This window comes from Mesoplodon densirostris, chromosome 2, assembly GCF_025265405.1.
Source record: "Mesoplodon densirostris isolate mMesDen1 chromosome 2, mMesDen1 primary haplotype, whole genome shotgun sequence".
In the NCBI taxonomy this organism is placed as follows: domain Eukaryota; kingdom Metazoa; phylum Chordata; class Mammalia; order Artiodactyla; family Ziphiidae; genus Mesoplodon; species Mesoplodon densirostris.
The window spans coordinates 137,152,279-137,174,430 of NC_082662.1; the positions used below are offsets into that span (position 1 = coordinate 137,152,279).

At 35.9% G+C, this 22,152-nt stretch overlaps 1 protein-coding gene across 1 annotated transcript in view; it reads left to right on the forward strand.

Moving 5' to 3' along the window:
- The window catches only part of PPP2R5A (protein phosphatase 2 regulatory subunit B'alpha), a 95,735-nt gene extending 74,603 nt beyond the window's left edge, over positions 1-21,132 (forward strand). The window contains exons 4-13 of the mRNA XM_060090937.1: positions 3,945-4,037; positions 7,471-7,601; positions 9,090-9,149; positions 10,068-10,176; positions 10,985-11,038; positions 16,416-16,466; positions 16,760-16,879; positions 16,968-17,095; positions 18,017-18,118; positions 19,914-21,132. Of these exons, the coding sequence (XP_059946920.1) occupies positions 3,945-4,037; positions 7,471-7,601; positions 9,090-9,149; positions 10,068-10,176; positions 10,985-11,038; positions 16,416-16,466; positions 16,760-16,879; positions 16,968-17,095; positions 18,017-18,118; positions 19,914-20,046 (981 nt within the window). The 3' untranslated portion in view covers positions 20,047-21,132. The remainder of the gene's footprint in view (positions 1-3,944; positions 4,038-7,470; positions 7,602-9,089; positions 9,150-10,067; positions 10,177-10,984; positions 11,039-16,415; positions 16,467-16,759; positions 16,880-16,967; positions 17,096-18,016; positions 18,119-19,913) is intronic.
- Positions 21,133-22,152: the final 1,020 nt, after the last annotated feature.

Below are 22,152 nucleotides of genomic sequence, written 5' to 3' on the forward strand. Positions count from 1 at the left end.
AGTTGCCTTATGTATTGAGGTGCTCCTATGTTGGGTGCATATATATTTATGATTGTTATATCTTCTTCTTGGATTGATCCCTTGATCATTATGTAGTGTCCTTCCTGTCTCTTCTTTATTTTAAAGTCTATTTTATCTGATATGAGTATTGCTACTCCAGCTTTCTTTTGATTTCCATTTGCAAGGAATATCATTTTCCATCCCCTCACTTTCAGTCTGCATGTGTCCCTAGGTCTGAAGTGGGTCTCTTGTAGACACCATATATATGAGTCTTGTTTTTGTATCCATTCAGCAAGCCTGTGTCTTTTGGTTGGAGCATTTAATCCATTCATGTTTAAGGTAATTATCGATATGTATGTTCCTATGACCATTTTCTTAATTGTTTTGCGTTTGTTTTTGTAGGTCCTTTTCTTCTCTTGTGTTTCTCACTTACAGAAGTTCCTTTAGCATTTGTTGTAGAGCTGGTTTGGTGGTGCTGAATTCTCTTAGCTTTTGTTTGTCTGTGAAGCTTTTGATTTCTCCATAGAATCTGAATGAGATCCTTGCCGGGTAGAGTAATCTTGGTTGTAGGTCTTCCCTTTCATCACTTTAAATATATCATGCCACTCCCTTCTGGCTTGTAGAGGTTCTGCTGAGAAATCAACTGTTAACCTTATGGGAGTTCCATTGTATGTTGTCATTTTTCCCTTGCTGCTTTCAGTAATTTTTCTTTGTCTTTAATTTTTGCCAGTTTGATTACTATGTGTCTCAGCATGTTTCTCCTTGGGATTATCCTGTATGGGACTCTCTGCCCTTCCTGGACTTGGGTGGCTATTTCCTTTCCCATGTTAGGGAAGTTTTCAACTATAATCTCTTCAAATATTTTCTCGGGTCCTTTCTCTCTCTCTTCTCCTTCTGGGACCCCTATAATGCAAATGTTGTTGCATTTAATGTTGTCCCAGAGGTCTCTTAGGCTGTCTTCATTTCTTCTCATTCTTTTTTCTTTATTCTGTTCTGCAGCAGTGAATTCCACCATTCTGTCTTCTAGGTCACGTATCCGTTCTTCTGCCTCAGTTATTCTGCTATTGATTCCTTCTAGTGTAGTTTTCATTTCAGTTATTGTATTGTTCATCTCTGTTTGTTTGTTCTTTAATTCTTCTAGGTCTTTTTAATTTTTTAATTATTTTTTATTTTTTATTTTTTTTTGCGGTACGCGGGCCTCTCACTGTTGTGGCCTCTCCTGTTGCGGAGCACAGGCTCTGGACGCCCAGGCTCAGCGGCCATGGCTCACGGGCCTACCCACTCCGCGGCATGTGGGATCTTCCAGGATCGGGGCGCGAACCCCTGTCCCCTGCATTGGCAGGCGGACTCTCAACCACTGCGCCACCAGGGAAGCCCACTTCTAGGTCTTTTTTAAACATTTCTTGCATCTTCTCAATCTTTGCCGCCATTCTTTTTCCGAGGTCCTGGATCATCTTCACTATCATTATTCTGAATTCTTTTTCTGGAAGGTTGCCTATCTCCACTTCATTTAGTTGTTTTTCTGGGGTTTTATCTTGTTCCTTCATCTGGTACATAGCCCTCTGCCTTTTCATCTTACCTATGTTTCTGTGAACGTGGTTTTTGTTCCACAGACTGCAGGATTGTAGTTCTTCTTGCTTCTGCTCTCTTCCCTCTGGTGGAGGAGGCTATCTAAGAGGCTTGTGCAAGTCCCCTGATGGGAGGTACTGGTGGTGGGTAGAATGGTAAATTTTTTTAATTTTATTTATTTTGTCCATTTATTTTTGGCTGTGTTGGGTCTTCGTTGCTGCGCTTGGGCTTTCTCTTGTTGCAGTGAGCAGGACTACTCTTCATTGCAGTGTGCACATTTCTCATTGAGGTGTCTCTTCTTGCTGCGGAGCATGGGCTCTAGGTACATGGGCTTCAGTATTTGTGGTGCTCCAGCTCAGTAGTTGTGGCTCGCAGGCTCTAAAGCAGAGAGAGACTCGGTAGTTTTGGCACACGGGCTTAGTTGCTCCGTGGCATGTGGGACCTTCCTGGACTAGGGCTCGAACCCGTGTCCCCTGTATTGGCAGGCGGATTCTTAACCACTGTGCCACCAGGGAAGCCCTCATTATATTCTTAATTCATACTTAACATTAAATATTAAGTTAGATAATAATTAGACCAGATAAGCATCACTCTTTTTGCATAGTTGGGCAAAGATGAATCAAACCAAACAATATTTACTCAGATCTCAAAACTGTTGTTAGCCTTAGCATATTATTGAACTCACTGCAGTAAAAATTTGCTATTCTGTGGTGAATGATGGAGCTCAGATCTGGTAATGCTTTTTGTATGTTGTGAGGTCTGTAAATTTAGTGTAGCAATTTTCCCCACCTCCTGTGTATATTGTGGCCTAACTGGCTACCTAAATGTTTATTGAATGACTATTTTTACTTTGGGATCTAATCCTCCTTTTTTGTTTTTAGGGTGCCAGCTTGATATGTTGTTTAATAGCTAGTAAATTAAGGCACATTTTGGGCTAGACTCCTGCCTTTTATAACTATTAGGTTACCATAGAAAAAAACTTCAGTGTTTTTGCCTTTCTCCTTGAAAGGTAGATGTAGGTGTGATGTAGGTAAGTTGAACTAAACATTACTTTTAATTCTGATTTGTGGTAGCAAGTGAATATTTTGCTATTACAATAGTCCCCCTTTATCCACGGTTTTGCTTTCTGCAGTTTGTTACCTGGGATCAAACACAGTTCAAAAATATTAAGTGGAAAATTACAGAAATAGACAATTCATAAGCTTTAAATTGTGCGCCATTCTGAGTAGCATGTTGAAATCTCCCATCAAGATGTGAATCATATCTTTGTCCAGCATATCCAGCCCATTAGTCACTTAGGAGCTACCTCTGTTATCAAATCGACTGTTATGGTATTGCAGTTCTTGCGTTCAAGTAACCCTTATGTTTTACCGAGTAACAGCCCCAAAGTGCAAGAATAGTGATGCTGGCAGTTTAGACATGCCAAAGAGAAGCTGTAAAGTGCTTCCTTTAAGCAAAAGGTGGAAGTTCTCAACTTAATAAGGAAAGAAAAAAAGCATATGCTGAGGTTGCTAAGATCTATGAAATTCTGAGGAAGGAAAAAAAATCGTGCTAGTTTTGCTGTCACACCTCAGAGTGCAAAAGTTATGGCCACAGTGCTTAGTTAAGATGGAAAAGTCATTAAATTTGTGGTTAGAAGATATGAACAGAAAATAGGGTTTGGTGCCATTTGAGGGTTCAGTCATCCAGTGGGGGGTCTTGGAACTTAGCTCCCATGGTTAAGCAGGGAATACTGTATTTTTAAGATGTTTGGCACTTTTTAGTAGAAGGCTTGTTAGGACTTCTAGTTTATTCACTGTGGTGCACAGACATTTCTTGCTGAGCCCTGTACTTACATGATTTGGTTCATTACTTCCCAAGTGTGGATAAGATATCCTGGTTTTGATTTAATTTTTTCCCACTGTAGTTTTATAGAAAGACTTGAAGTTTTTCTCTTTTTTTAAATTGATATTGATACACTGCCCCTTATAATTCAGTTTACTCTTACCTGGAGGTTTCTGATCCTGCATTTAAGGAACTCTGGAGATTAAGCTGAGGTAGGTTAGTGGTCCCCTGGAGAAGGGTTCCCGGTGAGTATGGAGCGCAAAATAGTCTTCTAAATTAAATATTTTATAGGCATCTGGCTCCTGTAAGTTAATATTTTCAATGAATGATGCAACACAATAAATAAATTCCAAAATCTACTAGCTTAGGAGACCAAACTGTGCATATATATTTAGTTTTTTAAAAACTGTTACCAACTCATGACATTTTTTAATGAGATCTGAAATATCCTTACTAAGTTGGTAAGGGAGGTATGTTTTTGGTATGAAGTAATGACTTAAGGTAAAATTTTATAGGCACCATCTTAGCTTTTATTTCACTTTGTCTTGTAGTTGGTGTATGAATTCTTCTTAAGGTTTTTGGAGAGCCCTGATTTCCAGCCTAGCATTGCAAAGCGATACATTGATCAGAAGTTTGTACAACAGGTAAGGAATTCTGATGTCTTAAATTTTTATATTCATCTTAGCAATGATTTATTAACTTGTGATTAAAATAGTCTTTCAGAACTTTAAGGATTTCTGTTTAACAGCACTTAATATTCTTGCCAGGCAATGAGAATAAAAGTAAGTAGCTTTGAGAATACAAGAGTATTTTTTAATCAAGGGTGGCCTTCTAATGAAGTGAATCAAATTATCCTATCCAATCCTAAATCCTCATAGTTGTTTTATAAAGACCAGAAAAGGAAGCCTTTCTGGAATATCTAACTTAGAAAATTTGGTATAACTAGGGAGGAAACCTTTTTTAAAATCTTTAAGTTTTTGAGCTTGAACTTGACATATGGTTCTAAGCACTATGACTTTGAACAAACAGAAGGTGGAAAAAATAGAAATGGAATTATTGTTAGAAGTTTGGGCTTTATGCTCCTTTCTTATCATCAAGTGTCACTTACCTTTCCTTTTTTTTTTCCCCCTTCCCATCTTAGGCATTCTAGCCACCCACTTCCTAAACCACAGATAAAATGGGATCTTTAAGAAGAAAAGGAGATAGAGTTAAACATATGTGATACCTTCTTTCTTTTTATAAGTTGATTATTAGTTGGTTTGGGGGGATCCTAAATACTCAAAATTAGTTTCTCAGAATGTGTTTATTTTTATTTTCAAAATCTTTTCAACAATTTAAAGGTCTCTTTTTAACTATGTGGTCTTTGCTGGCCCTAGACAAAATTGTGAAGTAGACCAAACCTCTCTGGGTACATTTTCTCTTTTGGAATACTTATCTGTAAGTTGGGTCTCATTAGGAATTCTCCTCTTCTAAACTAATTAGCATTTTAAATAAAGGTAGGAGATGGGTGGAAGGGTTGTAATGAAGTGCTGAGGCCAGGATTAAAGATCATTACAAGGACGTTTGCTACCCTCTTCCCACCATTGTGTGTCCCCTAGGATAAAGATTATACAAGCATGAGTTCCACATATTTGGAGTTCATTTTTGGTCATTTCCTGTAACTACCATATAAAGTATTTTGACTAGTAGCTGTGAAGTATTGATAAGTGAAGAACATTGTCAAGAATATGTCCTTCAGCCATTCAAGTAGTTCTTCATAAACTATGAAGAAATATTAGGTGTGTGTTAACAGTAAAATGTTAATTTCATTTCAATAACAAGTTAAAAGCAGTCAGATTAAATGGATCTATGTTATTTTGGTCATTGCAAATGAATGCATATTTATTTCCTTCTGTAGCTCTTGTGTGCTACAGAAGGAATACAGTGTATTAAGGCACTTTAGTAATGCCACGTTAAATTGTATTTAAGATAATAGCAGGTTGAGTGGAACAATTGCCTTAGGGCTTCCTCACTCTGGAGCTTGAGGTGTTTTGGCTGCTATATTATTCAGTGGATTTGAGGGGGAACAAGAAGAAAACTGGTAGGGTAGGACCCATTTTCTACGTTCTACTCTAAGTGCCTGAATTATCTGAGAAGCCATGGCCCAATAATTTGTTTCTAGCAGTTTATATCACTGTGATTTCACAGATCACTGCTCTGAGGTATTCTTAGTGTGTTGCTTCATTCAATAAATATTACTATGAGAACTCTCAGCTTTTGTATTTTGAAATTATTTGATTACGTGGTAAGTTTAAGACTTAGAAGTACAGGAGAAAAATCTAAAGTATAAATTTGGACGTTTATTATTTCAAGAGAAGAAAACAAGTGTGTAGTTCCAGGTTATGTTCAAATCATAGGATTTCAGAAGGAGGAAGCTAAGAATTATTGAGTGCTTTTTATGTGCCAGGCACTGTCCTTATATGCTTTTATATAAAGAGCTAGACTATATCCAAATTCACAGAGCTAGAAAATGGCACAATCAGGATTTGATTATATTTGATTATATATAAATAGATTGTAAATTTGATTATATAAAATGGATTGTTTTATTTAGATTGTAATATTTCAAAATAACTTATTTAAATAGATTTGACACTTAGCTATCAACTGTTCTCTACTATTTTACGTTGACCCTGAGGATCAAATTGTATTACATAATGTTTGTTCTTGAATTAGACATAGCGACCTTAACAATTAAGGGTTCCTTTTATTAATTTCAAAGCATATCTTCCAAGTAAACCCAACATCAGAGCTTGGATTTGAGTGTCTTAAGTGAATAGTTTAGCTATTTTAATTAGAATAATTTAAAGTGACTTAATTAGGTATATTAACATAAATTCTTATACTCTGTGGATATTTTTTGCTGGAGCCACATGCAGTACTTAATAATGTAGCAAACAACAAATGCAAACTATAAGCCAGACACTTTAGGGTTATATAAATGTGACTAAAGTCATCACTACTCTCAAAGAATACCCACTCTTGTAGAAGAGATACCCATGTAAACAATTACATATAATTCAAGACAGAATGGAAAAAGAACTTAAGCTTCAGAGCATGCCATCATGACTGTAATTATCAATCCCAAAGTACAGAACATAAAATTCCTTGACAACTTCATAGGTAATTGTATCCTATAAAGAGAGGTTATTGTATATTTTTTCCTAAGAAAATCCAGTGTTTCATTTAAAATACAGCAATACTTTTTTTTGAAGAATTTCAGTTTCTTTACCATTTTAAAATGGAAATTTGAGCTTTTGACTTTAAATTTTTCAAAGATCTCTTTGTCCTGCCTCTGCTGAAGAGTTGTGTAGAGGTGTAGGAAAATGCTGATTTGGCCAATTTGAACTGGTTTAAAATTTTTCAGCCATTTGCTAAGCTGACTTTAAATAAAAATCTGTAGTCTCATCTTTTATTTCAGTGTTATTTCATGAATGATTTTCTCTCTGTTAGCATATATCTACCAATATTTTACCTATTAACTAAATATTAATTTTTGAGCTGTTGGCATGGTGACTTGAATGTTTTTAGTGTAAGATCACAAAAAAAAAGAAGCCTTAGTTTGTATAAATTTTCCTAGTAAACTAGAAATACGCATTTGTGCATGTGTATTTTTTAAACTTCATTTATTTAACAAGTTGCGGTCTACAAGCTTAAGATTCTGTATGTAGTTCTGACATACTATAAAAAAACATTAAAAAATCTCTCACATTTCAACACTTTAAAATTATGAGCCATGTTTAGTAGTCAGGAGTAGGTCAGCATTTTAAAATGAGTGGCAAGGCCAAAAAACAATATTCCACTTCTTGAAGTGTTTATATTATTTATTGTGTGTCATTTTTCAAAATGAAATTAAAAAAATACTCCATAAGCTTTTCTTTAGTTTCATTATTTAGCAAGAATAAAGTCAATCTGATGAGGCAGAATCTTTTTAAAACTTTTAAAGCTTTTGTGGATTATCTTAAAATCAAAATTAGAATAGAGTGAAGTTTTAGCTCGATTATTTTTAAAAAGTAATTTCTCAGATTTTTTTTAAAGCTCCTGGAGCTTTTTGATAGTGAAGATCCCAGAGAACGTGACTTCCTGAAGACCGTTCTGCATCGAATTTATGGGAAATTTCTTGGATTAAGAGCATTCATCAGAAAACAAATTAACAACATTTTCCTCAGGTAAATTGGTTGTGTATTCATATACAGCACTTTTTATTCCCTTCCATATTTTCTTTTTATTCCAGTTCTTTTAGGTTAATTTTTTTAAATAAATTTATTTATTTTATTTATTTATTTTTTGGCTGCATTGGGTCTTCGTTGCTGCATGCAGGCTTTCTCTAGTTGTGGCGAGCGGGGCCTACTCTTTCGTTGCGGTGCATGGGCTTCTCATTGCGGCAGCTCTCCTGGTTGTGGAGCATGGGCTCTAGGTGCGGGGCTTCAGTAGTTGTGGTGCGCGGGCTCAGTAGCTGTGGCTCACAGGCACTAGAACACAGGCTCAGTAGTTGTGGCACACAGGCTTAGGTGCTCCGTGGCATGTGGGATCTTCCCGGGCCAGGGCTCGAACCTGTGTCCCCTGCACTGGCAGGCGGATTCTTAACCACTGCACCACCAGGGAAGCCCCTTTAGGTTAGTTTTTAAAGTCTGAAACTTAGAAACTTAACTGATAGTATTTGAGTCATTTTTAGCCTGTTTTGTGGATACCATTTGATTGCATCTAACTTTTTCTTGTAACTTCTCATCTAAGTGGATAGTAGTAATGAAGACAGTTTTTAGTAGATAATACCGGTGTTACTGATGTTTAAAATTTATTGAGAGGAGAGTTTGTCTGGTTATCTATTTGAGCACTTGTTTAAAAAATTTTGTATAAATACCATTTAAATCAGTAGCTCTTGGCAGTATTTTCATTCGATTTTCTGACAAAGCTAATTAAATTTATCTTTTGACCACTTTATCAATGAAATCTATTGAGTAGTTGCTTCAGATTAGGAGATTTTGCTTTAATACCCAAATTTCAGGTTTGGTTTGTTTGTTTGAGTTGACAATGTGGCAGCATTTTCACACTGTAACAGTCAGAGATGAGAAATATTGCCTCCTCTAGAGAGAACATCTTTGTCCAGCTCTCTGTCGTTCTCTCTGGGGCCCTGCCCATCATTTATGGTATCTTCCCTGCCTATCCTGTCATCATTTGAGTCTATGACTCCCTACTTTAAAGGCGACCCTAATCTTAGAAAGCTAGTCAGCCTGTGTAGTTTAGGCTTAGAGAAATTCTGAATAAAAGTGGCTTTATTACATGAGTCCTTTTCCCTTAGAGTTACCTATGGGTAGAGGTTTCCTATTTTAAAAAGTATTTCTTTGAGAAGACCCATCTTCCTTATAGTAAAGTAAAGTAAAATAAAATATTCCAGATGAAATTATATTGTTATCTTAATATATAGCAAATTTTAGCAAAAGTATATGTGGTTTAATAGGAAATAGACCTTCTTTTATAAGATTGCTAAGAAGTAACTGATTAGGGCAAAATAGCTTACAAAGAATTCATTCCTAAAGTGTGCTTGAACATTTCTTATATTTGCCCCTTAGATTTCTTTGTACCTTCCTACATCTTTTTCTCAGTTTAATTTTCTGATGTTTGATTTTTCTTTATATCTATCTTTATTTTAAATTTAGGTTTATATATGAAACAGAACATTTCAATGGTGTTGCTGAACTCCTTGAAATATTAGGAAGGTAGGTCAGTTTTTTGTTCTTTTTAAGAATTAAGTAACTTTGAATGCTTTATGTATTAAAATAGCTGGGATTGGAGAAATTATTTCATATTTTAGAGTTTGAATATATAGTATAAGACATAGTTTCTCAACTGAATTCTTATTATAGCTTTTTAGGGGGTCAGCATATTAAAATAGTGCCACGCAAGACATCTGTTTCAGAATAGACTTGTGCTTTTGAAGCTGTGGCATATTTTATGCCTGATCTTGCCAGACTGCCTCAGAAACCTATAGGATCTGATTGGGAAGAGATGAAATAAGTTATAGTGAATCTTTGATGAAGTTACAGGAATTCTTGTTCAGATGTTGATAGATCATTCCTATACATCTGTTCTTTTTAGAAGAATCTACAGCCTTTGATTTTAGTTTATATGAACATTTTTGCCTTCCTTATTCACCACATAGCAGTATTAACATGAGAGAAGTTTAGACCCTCTATTTATGTTTAGAGAATGGTTTTTGTCTCCTCTGTTAATACTTAGAGAATGATTATGGAGAGAACTTAATTTCAGATCTTTCAATAAAGTAAGAGAAACTACCCATTTACTTCAGAATATATTGAAAATTCTAACAATATTGTGATATTGACTCTCCTGTGCTTTAGAGAAGAAAAATAAAGGCATGAATAAGTGATAGGCTTTATAGAAAACATGAAGTTGCTTACTGGGACATTAAATTGGCAGTCCTCGTTTTCTTTTGGGATCACTGAATGACTTAAAGAAGCAGACTTCATAGTGATAGTCTAACGTAGTTTGCAGATGAGTAAGTCATTCAACACCAGGACTGAAGCAGAGCAGTTCCTAGGTACTTGGGGATGTAACAACTTTTAGAAATAAAGTAGTAACTACGTAACCCTTCCCCTGCTTTTTTTCCCCTCCAGTATTATCAATGGCTTTGCATTGCCACTGAAAGCAGAACATAAACAATTTCTAATGAAGGTTCTTATTCCTATGCATACTGCCAAAGGATTAGCTTTGTTTCATGCTCAGGTAAGTTGCAGGAGATTTCAGGTGAAATGAATGTTGTTTCAAAGACTGATATAAAGGCAGAGAAACTGAGAAATATTGAGGTGGCAATTTTAAGTATATTTAAGCAATTTGCTTTTGTAAGTTGCCCAAAGCAAATTTTTACTGTATCATAATTTTTAAAGCATTATGATATTTAGTGTTCTTAAATAAGCTGAATGAACTGTAAGTATAGATATAGGAAAGATCAAGTTCTTTTCTGGTCCAGGCCCTGACCTAACTCACTGTGTGACTTTGATAAATCCCACATATCTGCAGAATGTTCCATCTAGCCTCAGTGACCTAGTTAGAGAATGGTTTTAGTTTCCTCTGTTAATACTCAAAGAATAATATCATATCAGCATATATGTTAGAAACATGCTGAAAAACTAAAATGTTAGCTCTAGTCTTATTTCAGTCAACTTTATTTATTTATCTGTGTATGTATCTATTAATTTAGTGTGCTATAGTTACACTTCTGATTTGTAAGACAAAGACAGTGCTTTTAATTCCCCAAAGAACTGGTCTGCCACCTAAATGATACCGAAAGATTGATATGTCCAACTACATTTTCTTTAATATTTCAGTTAACTTAATATTCAGAAGTTACTACTGAAAAAAGGACATCTTTTTTGAAGTAGAAGTGACTTGCACAACTATGAGTATATTCATTTTTATATATTGTGATAAAGTTTGTCAAAATGAGGTAGTTTTGTTAGCTAAATATAAAAATGCTGCATTACTAAATGTTATTTCATTCAGTGAAATTTATAAACTGTCCCTTGTATTTTAGCTAGCCTACTGTGTTGTACAGTTCCTGGAGAAAGATACAACACTAACAGAACCTGTAAGTGTTTTACTTATTTTTATGTTTTTGGTCTACATTGTAGCATTTTATTTTAGCTTTCTTTATTCCCTTATAGAGTTACCAAACAGTAGTAGTAATATATTTTAAACTAAAATCATTTAGAAGAAGGAAAGTGAGGTTAATGTGTACTCAGAGAACAAGATTGGGATGGGGAGCTCTCATGAGTTATAATGTATGTCTTGAGTAACTTAAATGTAGATTAAAATTAATGTATAGTAGTTAAGATGTATGAGGACAGGATCAAATGACTACAGTGAAATTTTATATACATGGTACCTTCAGTGATAGTCTTTTTAATCTTCATTCACCTTTTGAAAGTAAAACATAAAACATACTGTAAGGGTCCCAAAACTATTCCCTTGAGTTTTGTTTTTTCTTTAGAAATAGGATTTCCCCTCTTATTAACGGTAAACCACATAATAGGGGTTGAAAACATTTCCTTGCCTTTGGTGATTAAGACATAATCTTGGAATAAAGATTGTTTACTTTATGAATCAACATAGCAATTCAGTCTTTGAATTCTGCTGCTTACTAATTGTCTATAATACAAAGATTCAGGAGAGAATAAAAATGTTATCATGAAAATTGAAGATTCAAGAAAAACAAAAGATAAGTTTAGGGAAAAACAGAAAAGGATAAAAACATAGAAAACAACATTTTAACCTTGGTGAAGTAAGTATTTTGAGAGGGTGTTTTCTAGGTATCCTAAATCTAAATATTTAAACTAAGGGTTCTTGAAGAATAGCAAGGGGTTTGAAGGATTTAAATTATATGATTTTCTTTATATTAGAGTTTTCTTAGGCCAGAGGCACTTGAAAAAAATTATGTACTTAGTGTTCTCCCTTTGACTTGAGCTTTGTCTGTGTAAAGGAATGAAAGATATTTTTCCACTCCCTGATGTTTAGAGTTTTAGACTTTTTAGGCTTGCAGTTCTTTCTGGAAACAGCTAAAAACAGTTTTTAAAGACAAATAGGAGAATTAGAAGCCCAGTATTTACATGAAAACACATAAACCTCTAAAGTGAAGTAAAACTTAATGCAAATCCATGATAGCTCTCATTAGAATTGAGACAAAGAAAACCCATAACATGGTTCATGCTTGGTGAATAATAAACAGATATAAATATAATTAAGTTAATATGGAGTGGATCGGGGAGACAGCTGATTTCTTTTTATAGAGTAAAAGGTTAGGGAGAGGGATGAGGGCCGGACATTTGGCTTAGATGAGTTGGGTTAATAGAAATAGGAGCAGCATGAGGAGATAAAATGTCCAAGTTGACAAAGGAAAATATTTTTCAATTCATAAAGATCTGTAGATACAGAGATCTTGTAATTTCTACTAATAGGCCATTCTAGCACCAAAATTAAGGCCATAGTACTTGGGTTTGAGCCCTAATACTCATTTTCTAGGAGGCTGGCATTCATATCAAAGCTTCCTACAAATTGTAAATAAGTCAGAGCTTTAGGTAGTTTATTACATTCTTTATGTCCCTGGATCTTCTATTGAAATTATTTTATTTTCCAAAATGGAAATGACTTTATTGTTACTTCCATTTATGAAAGTAATGTGTTAATTTGGTTCACACAAGACAAAATCATAAAGCATAATGTGGAGGAAGTTCCTTAAAATCTGATCCCCTAAAGATAACCATATAAATTGGTGAATATATTTCTATAAATTTTTTTCTGTACATATGTTTATGTATAGGTTAAACAGTGGGACAGTGCTGACTAGGTTTTTTCACTTGGCAATGTAATGTGGATATCTTTCCATATTAATCTGCTTCATTTTTTCACTAGTCACATCAAATTCCATTATATGGATTATCATAACATATTTAATCAATCCCCAATTCATGGACACTTGAGTTATTGGAATTTTCATTGTTAGAAGCATGTTGCTGGGTGTGGGGTTGTTTTAGGGTATTGGAATTATTCTGTGTCCTGTCTGTAATGTTGGTTACAAAAAAAAAAATCTATGTGTGTATAAAAAACCCTGAGAACTGTACACCAAAAAAAGAAAAAATTTTACTGTATGTAAAATTTTTAAAAAGCCAAATTACTAAGGGGGGAAAGTGGCGGGGGGGATGGTGGTGGGATGACTTGGGAGATTGGGATTGACATGTATACACTAATATGTATAAAATGGATAACTAATAAGAACCTGCTGTATAAAAATAAAATAAAATAAAATTCAAAAATTCAAAAAAATATAAAACCAAATTACTGAAGTTAAAACCATATTGCTGGGTCAAAGAGTACAGTGTGTGAAGGTGCCTATTTTCCCTTATCAGCCAGTGCTGAATATTGTTTTAAATTTTTGCTAGTCTAATAGGTATGAAATATTTTAATTGGCTTTTTAAAATTATTACAGCCATCCTTTTATATGGTTATTAGTCATTTGTATTTCTGTGTCCTTTGCCTACTTTTAAGCCTTTGCCTATTATATTTTGTAAATTTTTTTTACCCATTTGGAGTTTTCCTTTTAACTTTGAATATACTGTTTTTATTTTTTTATTTTTTTTCTTTTTGCGGTATGCGGGCCTCTCACTGTTGTGGCCTCTCCCGTTGCGGAGCACAGGCTCCGGATGCGCAGGCCCAGCGGCCATGGCTCACGGGCCCAGCCGCTCCGCGGCATATGGGATCCTCCCAGACCGGGGCACGAACCCGTATCCCCTGCATCGGCAGGCGGACTCTTAACCACTGCACCACCAGGGAGGCCCTATACTGTTTTTAATATTTGCCTTTTTAAAGAACTAAAAATTTTTTATGTAGTGGAATCTATTCATCATTATGGCTTCTGGCCTTGATGTCATGCTAAGTAAAATCCTTCTGCCCTTTGAGATTATAAAAATACTCTCTAGTATCATATTCTAGTTATTTTATGGATTTAGTTTTTACGTGTAAAAACTTTATTCCATCTATAATAGTTTCCTAGGGCTGCCATGACGAATTACCACAACCTTGGTGGCTTAAAATAACAGAAATTTATTCTCTCACAGTTCTGAAGGCCAGAAGTCCAAAATCAAGGTGTCGGCAGGGCTGCACTCCCTCCAGATGCTCTAGGGGAGATTCCGTTCCTTGCCTCTTCCAGTTTCTGGTGTCTCCAGGTGTTCTTGGCTTGTGGCTGCATCGCTCCAATATCACATTGCTGCCTCTTCTTCGGTCTCTCCTCTGTGTTATCTCTTACAAGGATACTTGTCATTGGATTTAGGGCCCACCCAGATAACCCAGGATGCTTTCATCTTGAGATCCTTAACTTAATTATATCTGTACAGACCCGTTTTCCAAATAAGTCACATTCATAGATTTCAGAGATTAGGACATGAACATATCTGTTTGGGGGCCACCATTCAACCCACTACACCATTTGAAATTGAAATTTTTGTGTGACACGGGTAAGGAATTGTTTTAGTTTTCTATTGCTACATAACAAATTATCACAAAATTTCGTGGCTTAAAACAACAAACGTTTATTATTGCATAGTTTCTGTGAATCAGGAATCCAGGCATGACTTAGCTGTGTCCTCTGCCTCAGGGTCTCTCACAAGGCTGCAGTCAAGGTGTTGGCCAGGTATAGCGTTGCATATGAAGTCTCAGATGAGGAAGGATCTGCTTCTGAGTTCACGTGACTGTTGTTAGCATTTGGTTCTTCAGATGCTGTTGGCCAGCAGCCACCCTCAATTCCTTGGTACTTGGGCCTTTCCAACATAGCAGCTTGCTTTATCAAAGCTTGCAAGACGAGAAGGCCCTAGAGAGTCTGCTCATAAGATGGAAGTCACAATCTTTTGTAAATTTCTCATGGAAGTGACATTCTGTCCCTTTTGCCACATTCTGTTGGTTAGAGGCAAGTCAGTAGGCCAATCCACACTTGAGGGAAGGACTCAACTACACAAGAGTGTGAATTCAGGAAGTAAGGATCATAGGCGATCATTTCAGGAGTCTGCCTACCAAAGGAGTTCCTTAAAATCTGAGGAAATTTTTTTTTCTAACTGGTGAGCCACCAGTTCAAGTACCACCAATTAATTGACTAATTCAGCTGTTTCCCAGGAACTGAAATGCCACCTTTGTCATATATTAAAACCTCATATATACTTGAGTCTGTCTAGGTATTCCTCTGTGTCATATATCTTCTCTGTCAGTTTCCATGCTACTACCTTATTGTTTTAATTATTTTTCTCTGATTATTATAACTGATACTTTGTTTTAAAAGGTATTGATTTTTACATATTTATCTTTTATCTGACCACAATTGAATTTTCCTACTCATTCTAGTAATTTTTCATCTTTTAATATTTAAGCAGTATATAATTATCATACACTTAGACAAATAAGTATAATTCTGATATCCCTTTTCAACATTATTCATCAGATTCTTATCTTACTGGATTGGCTCCAGAACAGTGTTCTTCCCCAGTTTTAATTTGGATGAGTGTTCTTCATTACTAGACAAGACCAATAACTAAATTTACTTAAAAGGCTGTCAGAGATTTATTTCCACAAAAGCACCAGGCCCAAATGGTTTTACTGCCAATTTCCAAGAGACCATTATATAAGTTGATTGCTGATGGTTTCTGATAAATTCTTAGTTCTAGCTTACTAAATTGTTATCAGAATATGTAATCAATCAAAAAATCAAGTAACTTCAAAATCTTTTGAGATGATCATACAGTTTTTTTTTCCCCCTTTTAACCTATAACTATAATGAGTTGAACCATCCTGGAATTTCTGGAATAAGTTATTGGGTAGGTAGCAGTATTCTGTTAATATACTGTTATATTCGGTTTAATACAGATTTTTGCAACTCTGTTTACTTAAATTCACGATCCCTTGTTTTGTTGTATTTGGGTTATCAAGACTGTGCCAGCCATGAAATAAATTGAGAAGCTTTCTGGCTTTTTTGGGTGCTTCATAATGGTTTAAATAACAGGAATTATCTGTTCCTTAATTTCTCCCTAAAATAACCTCCCTTCCTCACCCCACCAAGTCATTATCTCATACTTTATTTTCTTAGTAGGAAGTAGCACTTACTACTATTAAAATTATTTTATTTATAAGTTTACTTGCTAACTTATGTTGGCCTTCCTGCTTCATGAAAATCAGGGACCTCCTTCTGTCTTATTCATCAGTGTGTCCCTGGCACCTAGAACAGTATCTGGTACAAAGGCACTCAATAAGTATCTGTTGAATTGGTACAAGTCTAAAGCTGAGCAGAGTAAGGGGATATACATAGTTATTGAATACTATTGTTCTCCATCAGAATGAATATTGATATTATCACAATTATTTAAAATTTCCTGAGATTAACCAGATTCTTTGCTTAATTCATGCTAAATAAACTTTTCCCTTTTTTGCAGGTGATCAGAGGATTGCTGAAATTTTGGCCAAAAACATGCAGTCAGAAAGAGGTGCATTTCATTCAACAAAAACAGTGCATTTTATTAGAAATTCTCAATCTCAGGGCTATAAACCATGCTTCTTTGGGCTGGGTGTATCATCACTGCTACCAAGCGGGAGATGTTCTGTGGGGATTAGAGAGACTTGGTAGAATATCTGTACATTGTAGTAAATTGCATATACTATCAAGATTTTTTTCATCCACTGTTTAATTTGTAGGTTAACCTTCTCATTTGTGTTTTCTATATTAACATCATGTAATTTGTCATATTATGTTTCTTAAAATAAATTTTTTTTAACCTAGGTGATGTTTTTAGGAGAAATTGAAGAAATCTTAGATGTCATTGAACCAACACAATTCAAAAAAATTGAAGAGCCCCTTTTTAAGCAGATATCCAAGTGTGTATCCAGTTCTCATTTTCAGGTATGATGTTTTCAGTGAAGCCATTTTTATTTTATACTATTACTTCTTTTCTCTTTTAGTTTTGACATTTCTAAATGTCTTTTTTTAGGTTGCAGAAAGGGCGCTGTACTTCTGGAACAATGAATATATTCTTAGTTTGATTGAGGAGAATATTGATAAAATTCTGCCAATTATGTTTGGCAGTTTGTACAAAATCTCCAAAGAACACTGGAATCCGTAAGTGTCTTTTATGTTGATTGTGTTATTTTTGTGTTTTTGTTTTTTTGACCTCTTTGTCATTTGATCTCATAACTCATACTTACGAAACCTGTACAGATTTGGAATTGATGCCAAGGTTAACATCACATAGTTATATTTTATTCTGCACTGAGTTTTATGAAGTTGTATGTGTGTCTGTATGTTCTGGGGTTTTTTGTTGTTCGGTTTTTTTTTTTTTTTTTTGAGCAGAGAAAGGTTTATTGCAGGGCCAAGGAGAAGGGGTGGCTCATGCTCAGAAATCCTGAACTCCTGTATGTTCTTAATTTCTATTTAGAATTGCAAATCTAGGGACTGTCTGGTGTGACATTCTGTACCAGTGTGTGGTTAATCCCTGTTGGGGAGACCAACCCAACATCTGTAGAGGATGCACAGGCGACTGTGTGCTGCCAGTATCCAGTCTCACCTCCATAGCTGGCCTAGCCCAGGGAGAAGCTTCAGTGCTCAAGGTCCCATCAGTGATGTTTAGATTGTATACATTCTAAATTCTGTAACATCCTTATCCTGTTTTTTACTTTTCTTCTTACAACTTACGGTAATTGGATCTTTTTCAACTTCTTTTAATGCTGTTATTCAGGGTTTGTGATAGTAGACTCTAGAGCAGACAAGAAGCTGACCATAACATTTTTAGGGTTTAATCTAAGCATGATACAGTGGGAAGGACTGTATCATGGAAGGAGTTTTTGAATCAGACCGACCATCTCTACTACCACTGGCTGTGTGACCTTGAGCAAATTACTAAACTTATTGAACTTCAGTTTGTCAGCTCTAAAATAGATTGACTGAGTCAGCTAACATCTAACCCATTTCAGAGATGATAGTGTTACATTTCCCATCTGTTAGTAGCATCAGTAACCCAGCACTGGCTTGTTTTCATTTTAGGACCATTGTAGCACTGGTGTACAATGTGCTGAAAACCCTCATGGAGATGAACGGCAAGCTTTTCGATGATCTTACTAGTTCATACAAAGCTGAAAGACAAAGGTATTTGACATTTTTATTTATAGACTTATCTGTACATTTTAGATTAGTTGAATGTGATTCAGTCCAATAAGGTATTCTAAGTTAAAATTATGTTTAAGAAGCGAATTGCTGCAGTAGGATAAATTGAGAGATTGGGATTGACATATATACACTAACATGTATAAAATAGATAATAAGAACCTGCTGTATAAAATAAATAAATAAATAAAATTCAAAAAAGCCAATTACATTTAGCATTACAATTTGAATGTCTCTAATAAGTACTTTAAAGTCATTTCCAGGTAAACTCCTAATGGTTAGATTATGATTTTAATGTGGATCATAAATTCTGTGTATCTCATTCTGAGCCTTAGACTTTATCAGTATGATAACATCTGCATTGTGAAATACAATTTATGCTGAATTTTAAATACTACTTTACATAATTATTTTTACATTTATGAGAATTGCTTTTGTCCACATGGGCTTCCATAGTGAGCTTATTCTTCAACTGTTCCTTGCACAATAATTTGATAGTTTTTAAGCTTCACATTTTAACAAAGTGGTATTATTTTAAAGTCAGTATAGTTCCCTTTTGGGAAGAGGAAACTCACATAAGGATATGTCTGTGCCTGAGTACTATTACTGATATTTTGTTCCTTGCAATATATATTTTAGTGAATAAATGGTCACACACATTAGCATTTAGGAACTTGGCTTAGTGATTACCTCTTTTTGAAAATTTCATAAATTACTACAAAATAATGTAAAAATCACTTCCTTCTCATATATTTATTCAGTTTCAATAACTGCTGTACCTGAGCCCATTTATTTCTAATAAGTGTATTAACTATTCTGTTTGGAAAAGCTGATCTATTTTGACTATAAGTTCCTAGTCCTGGTTTTCTGGTGGCAAGTAGAGAAAGGATCTCTCTTCTTCAAGGCCGTCCTAATCCATCAATAACTAACTCAATGCATTATTTCTTTTAAATAGCACCTTTCAGGCAGGAATAGAAGTTAGGTACATAGTTTGAGTCCCAGGAAGCAATGTGAAGAAGGAAAAATGACTAGGATCATATGAAACTTATATTTGAAAAATGCATATTTCACATAACTAAGAGCGATCATTATATCTTACTGGCTGCGTAAATCAGCACTTTTGTCCCCTTAAAGCATATGTAACTGCAGAAGGGTAAGCCCATGGTTTTTTCACATGTTCAGATAGCCCTTCAGAATAGCTTGGTCCAAGTTATTCAGAAATGTTCTCTTTAGAACTGAAATTAAGTAGTTGAAGCAACATATTTTGAGTTTTGCTTTTTTAGAGAGGTTATTCAAACTTTAAAGTCTCCTTCTGACATGCAGGAGACAACACATAGTAAGACACAGACTGGTTGGCAGCTAGCGATGTGGAGCCAAAGGATATGGTATGGCTTCCACCTGGAAATGGCTCCAGGCTGACTCGTGACCAGCACTTCAGTCCGTCGGCAAAAACCCACTGCAAGGGGTTTACTGCAAGGGGTGACTAAGTACTTTGCCAACCATAAAGCACAGATGCCACAGTCGGTGGTGGTGATAAAATGCAGGGAGGGAAGCGAACGATAACTTTCAGTCGGTACAGGAGCCACACGGACATGGTATTACACTTAGGAGATGAAGATGAGTAACGTGGTGCTCTAGGTAATATAAAGTCTCAAATGCTTTAGTAGAGGGATTTAAGTGAAATGTGAGTGAACAGTCCAGCCAACTGCCAAACAGCATGTTTCTTCAAGCTCTGAAATAAAAGTTTCTAACTACAAAAGTCTTGCTTTATTTACAGGGAGAAAAAGAAGGAATTGGAACGTGAAGAATTATGGAAAAAATTGGAGGAGCTAAAGCTAAAGAAAGCTCTAGAAAAGCAGAACAGTGCTTACAACATGCACAGTATTCTCAGCAATACAACTGATGAATAAAAAAAGCCTTCCACCTCCGTTGGATAGGTGGTTTTGTACACTTTTTTGAAATATGTAAAAATTATGAAATAAACCTCATCAGTATAATATAATTAAAAGGCCAATGTTTTTTCTGGCAACTGTAAATGAAAAAAAATATATGGACTAAACATAGCTCTGTGCTATATCATGGCCATAGTATATTGTAACCTTTGTCTAATCATTGATTTGTGTCACTCTTCTGAAGTTTCACAGAAATGAATGAACTTTATCATCTATGATATGAGTGAAATAATTATGGGAGTGCTAAGAATCATGACTTGAATTCTGTTTTTGGTTGTGTTGCACATAGATATAGTAGTCTGCTCTGTATATTTTTCCCTTTGATAATGTGCTTTTCACATTGCTGCAGACCTTAGTTACATCCTAGGAAAAAGACTTTCCTAAAATAAAACTAAGGTGTAATTCTCATCCTTCCCTTCATCTCTCCCAGAAATATGACGGAGGGAATTACTTGCCCTAAGCCTTCCTTCATAGAGATATTACTGTACTCTGGAATTTGAGCAAAAACTTAAATTTCCAGGCTTTTTAAAGCACAAATGATAAATAAAAGCTGGGAAAGTAAACCAAATTCTTCAGATCGATCCTTATGAACATCCCCCTTCACCTGCAGCTCCCCAGAGCGCTGAGCACAGATTAGTGGGGGCAGTGCCGTGAACACAGCCTGCCTCTCAGTTCATTCCTCCTCTTCCTCCCAAAGGCTGAAGGCAGGGCCTTTCCAGTCCTCACAACCTGCCCTTCTCCAGTACCTCCTGATGCAGGGATGGAGGCTTTGAGTCCCACGGTGTGGTGATGCAGAGCGCTCATTGTCACTGCCTGGCTTTATGTAAAGGAAATGCAGTAGGCTTCCTCTGTAGGGTTCTGAAAAAGCTGACTATAGAGAAGTCGTATATGTTTCTACTTGGTCAAGTATTTTCTCACATTTTGTTATCAGAGTACCATTCCAATCTCTTAACTTGCAGTTGTGTGGAAAACTGTTTTGTAATGAAAGATCTTTATTGGGGGATTGAGCAGCATTTAATAAATCTATGTTTGTATTTTGCCTTACGTCGACTTTGCTTTTTTCAGCACTAAGGTTAGGCGCTCGGAAGAAGCCTGCCCCTGCCCCTACATACATACATACGTGTATACAGAGAAAATTTTAAGGCAAATTGCAGGTTGTACACCAGTTAAAGAATAGGAAGATTGTGTGCCAGAGTCGAGTGTTCTAGCCATTTACCAAAGTATATCTGTTGTTGTATAGAATTTTCACATAAAATTCTAAGTTCTAGGATATCCTTCCATCTTCCTTCATGTCCCTTTATGTTTGGAGGATGGGTTTAACTTACCTTAAATGTGTGTACATATGTACATAGTTTTAATTGAAATAGACCCATGGGATTTCCCTGGTAGTCCAGTGGTTAGGACTCCATGCTTTCACTGCCAAGGGCCCGGGTTCGATCCCTGGTCAGGGAACTAAGATCCACATGCCGTGCTGTGCGGCCAAAATAAAATAATAAAATGAAATAGACCTAGGAGGATAACTATCCCAAAATCTATAAGTAATAATAGCACTGTTTTTTTTATGGGGGCAGGGAGATGATTGTTATAAAGTTTTCAACTACTGGTGTCTGTCTGCTTCCACTCTTTCACATCCATGAAAAACAACTCTAGCACACTATTCCTAGGTCACTGTGAAAGCACCTCGTCCTGCTTGCTGTGAAACCAGGAGAAACTCCTCTTCATTTCGGGACGTGGCTCCTATTTTACGATGCTCTCAAATGGCCGCCACCTCAGCCGTCCAGGCCCAGTGCTCTTGCCAGATGCTGTACACTCACCTAAGGCCGGCCGGGGGGATTTACTGACAACTGGGGGCAGCACACGGAGAAGGAAAGGGTGACCCTGCTACAGAACACAGCAAAAGGCAAGCCCCAGCCTCCCCAGAAGAGACGGTTGGGTCTAAATGTGTATTTTGTGGACGGTCTAGGCATACATTTCTTCCACTGAAGAGCAGCCAGAGTAGATTTTGGCAGACCGCAGCTAATAGTCGTTGTTGAAGAAAGAGCTAGAAATGCCCACTTCCTAATT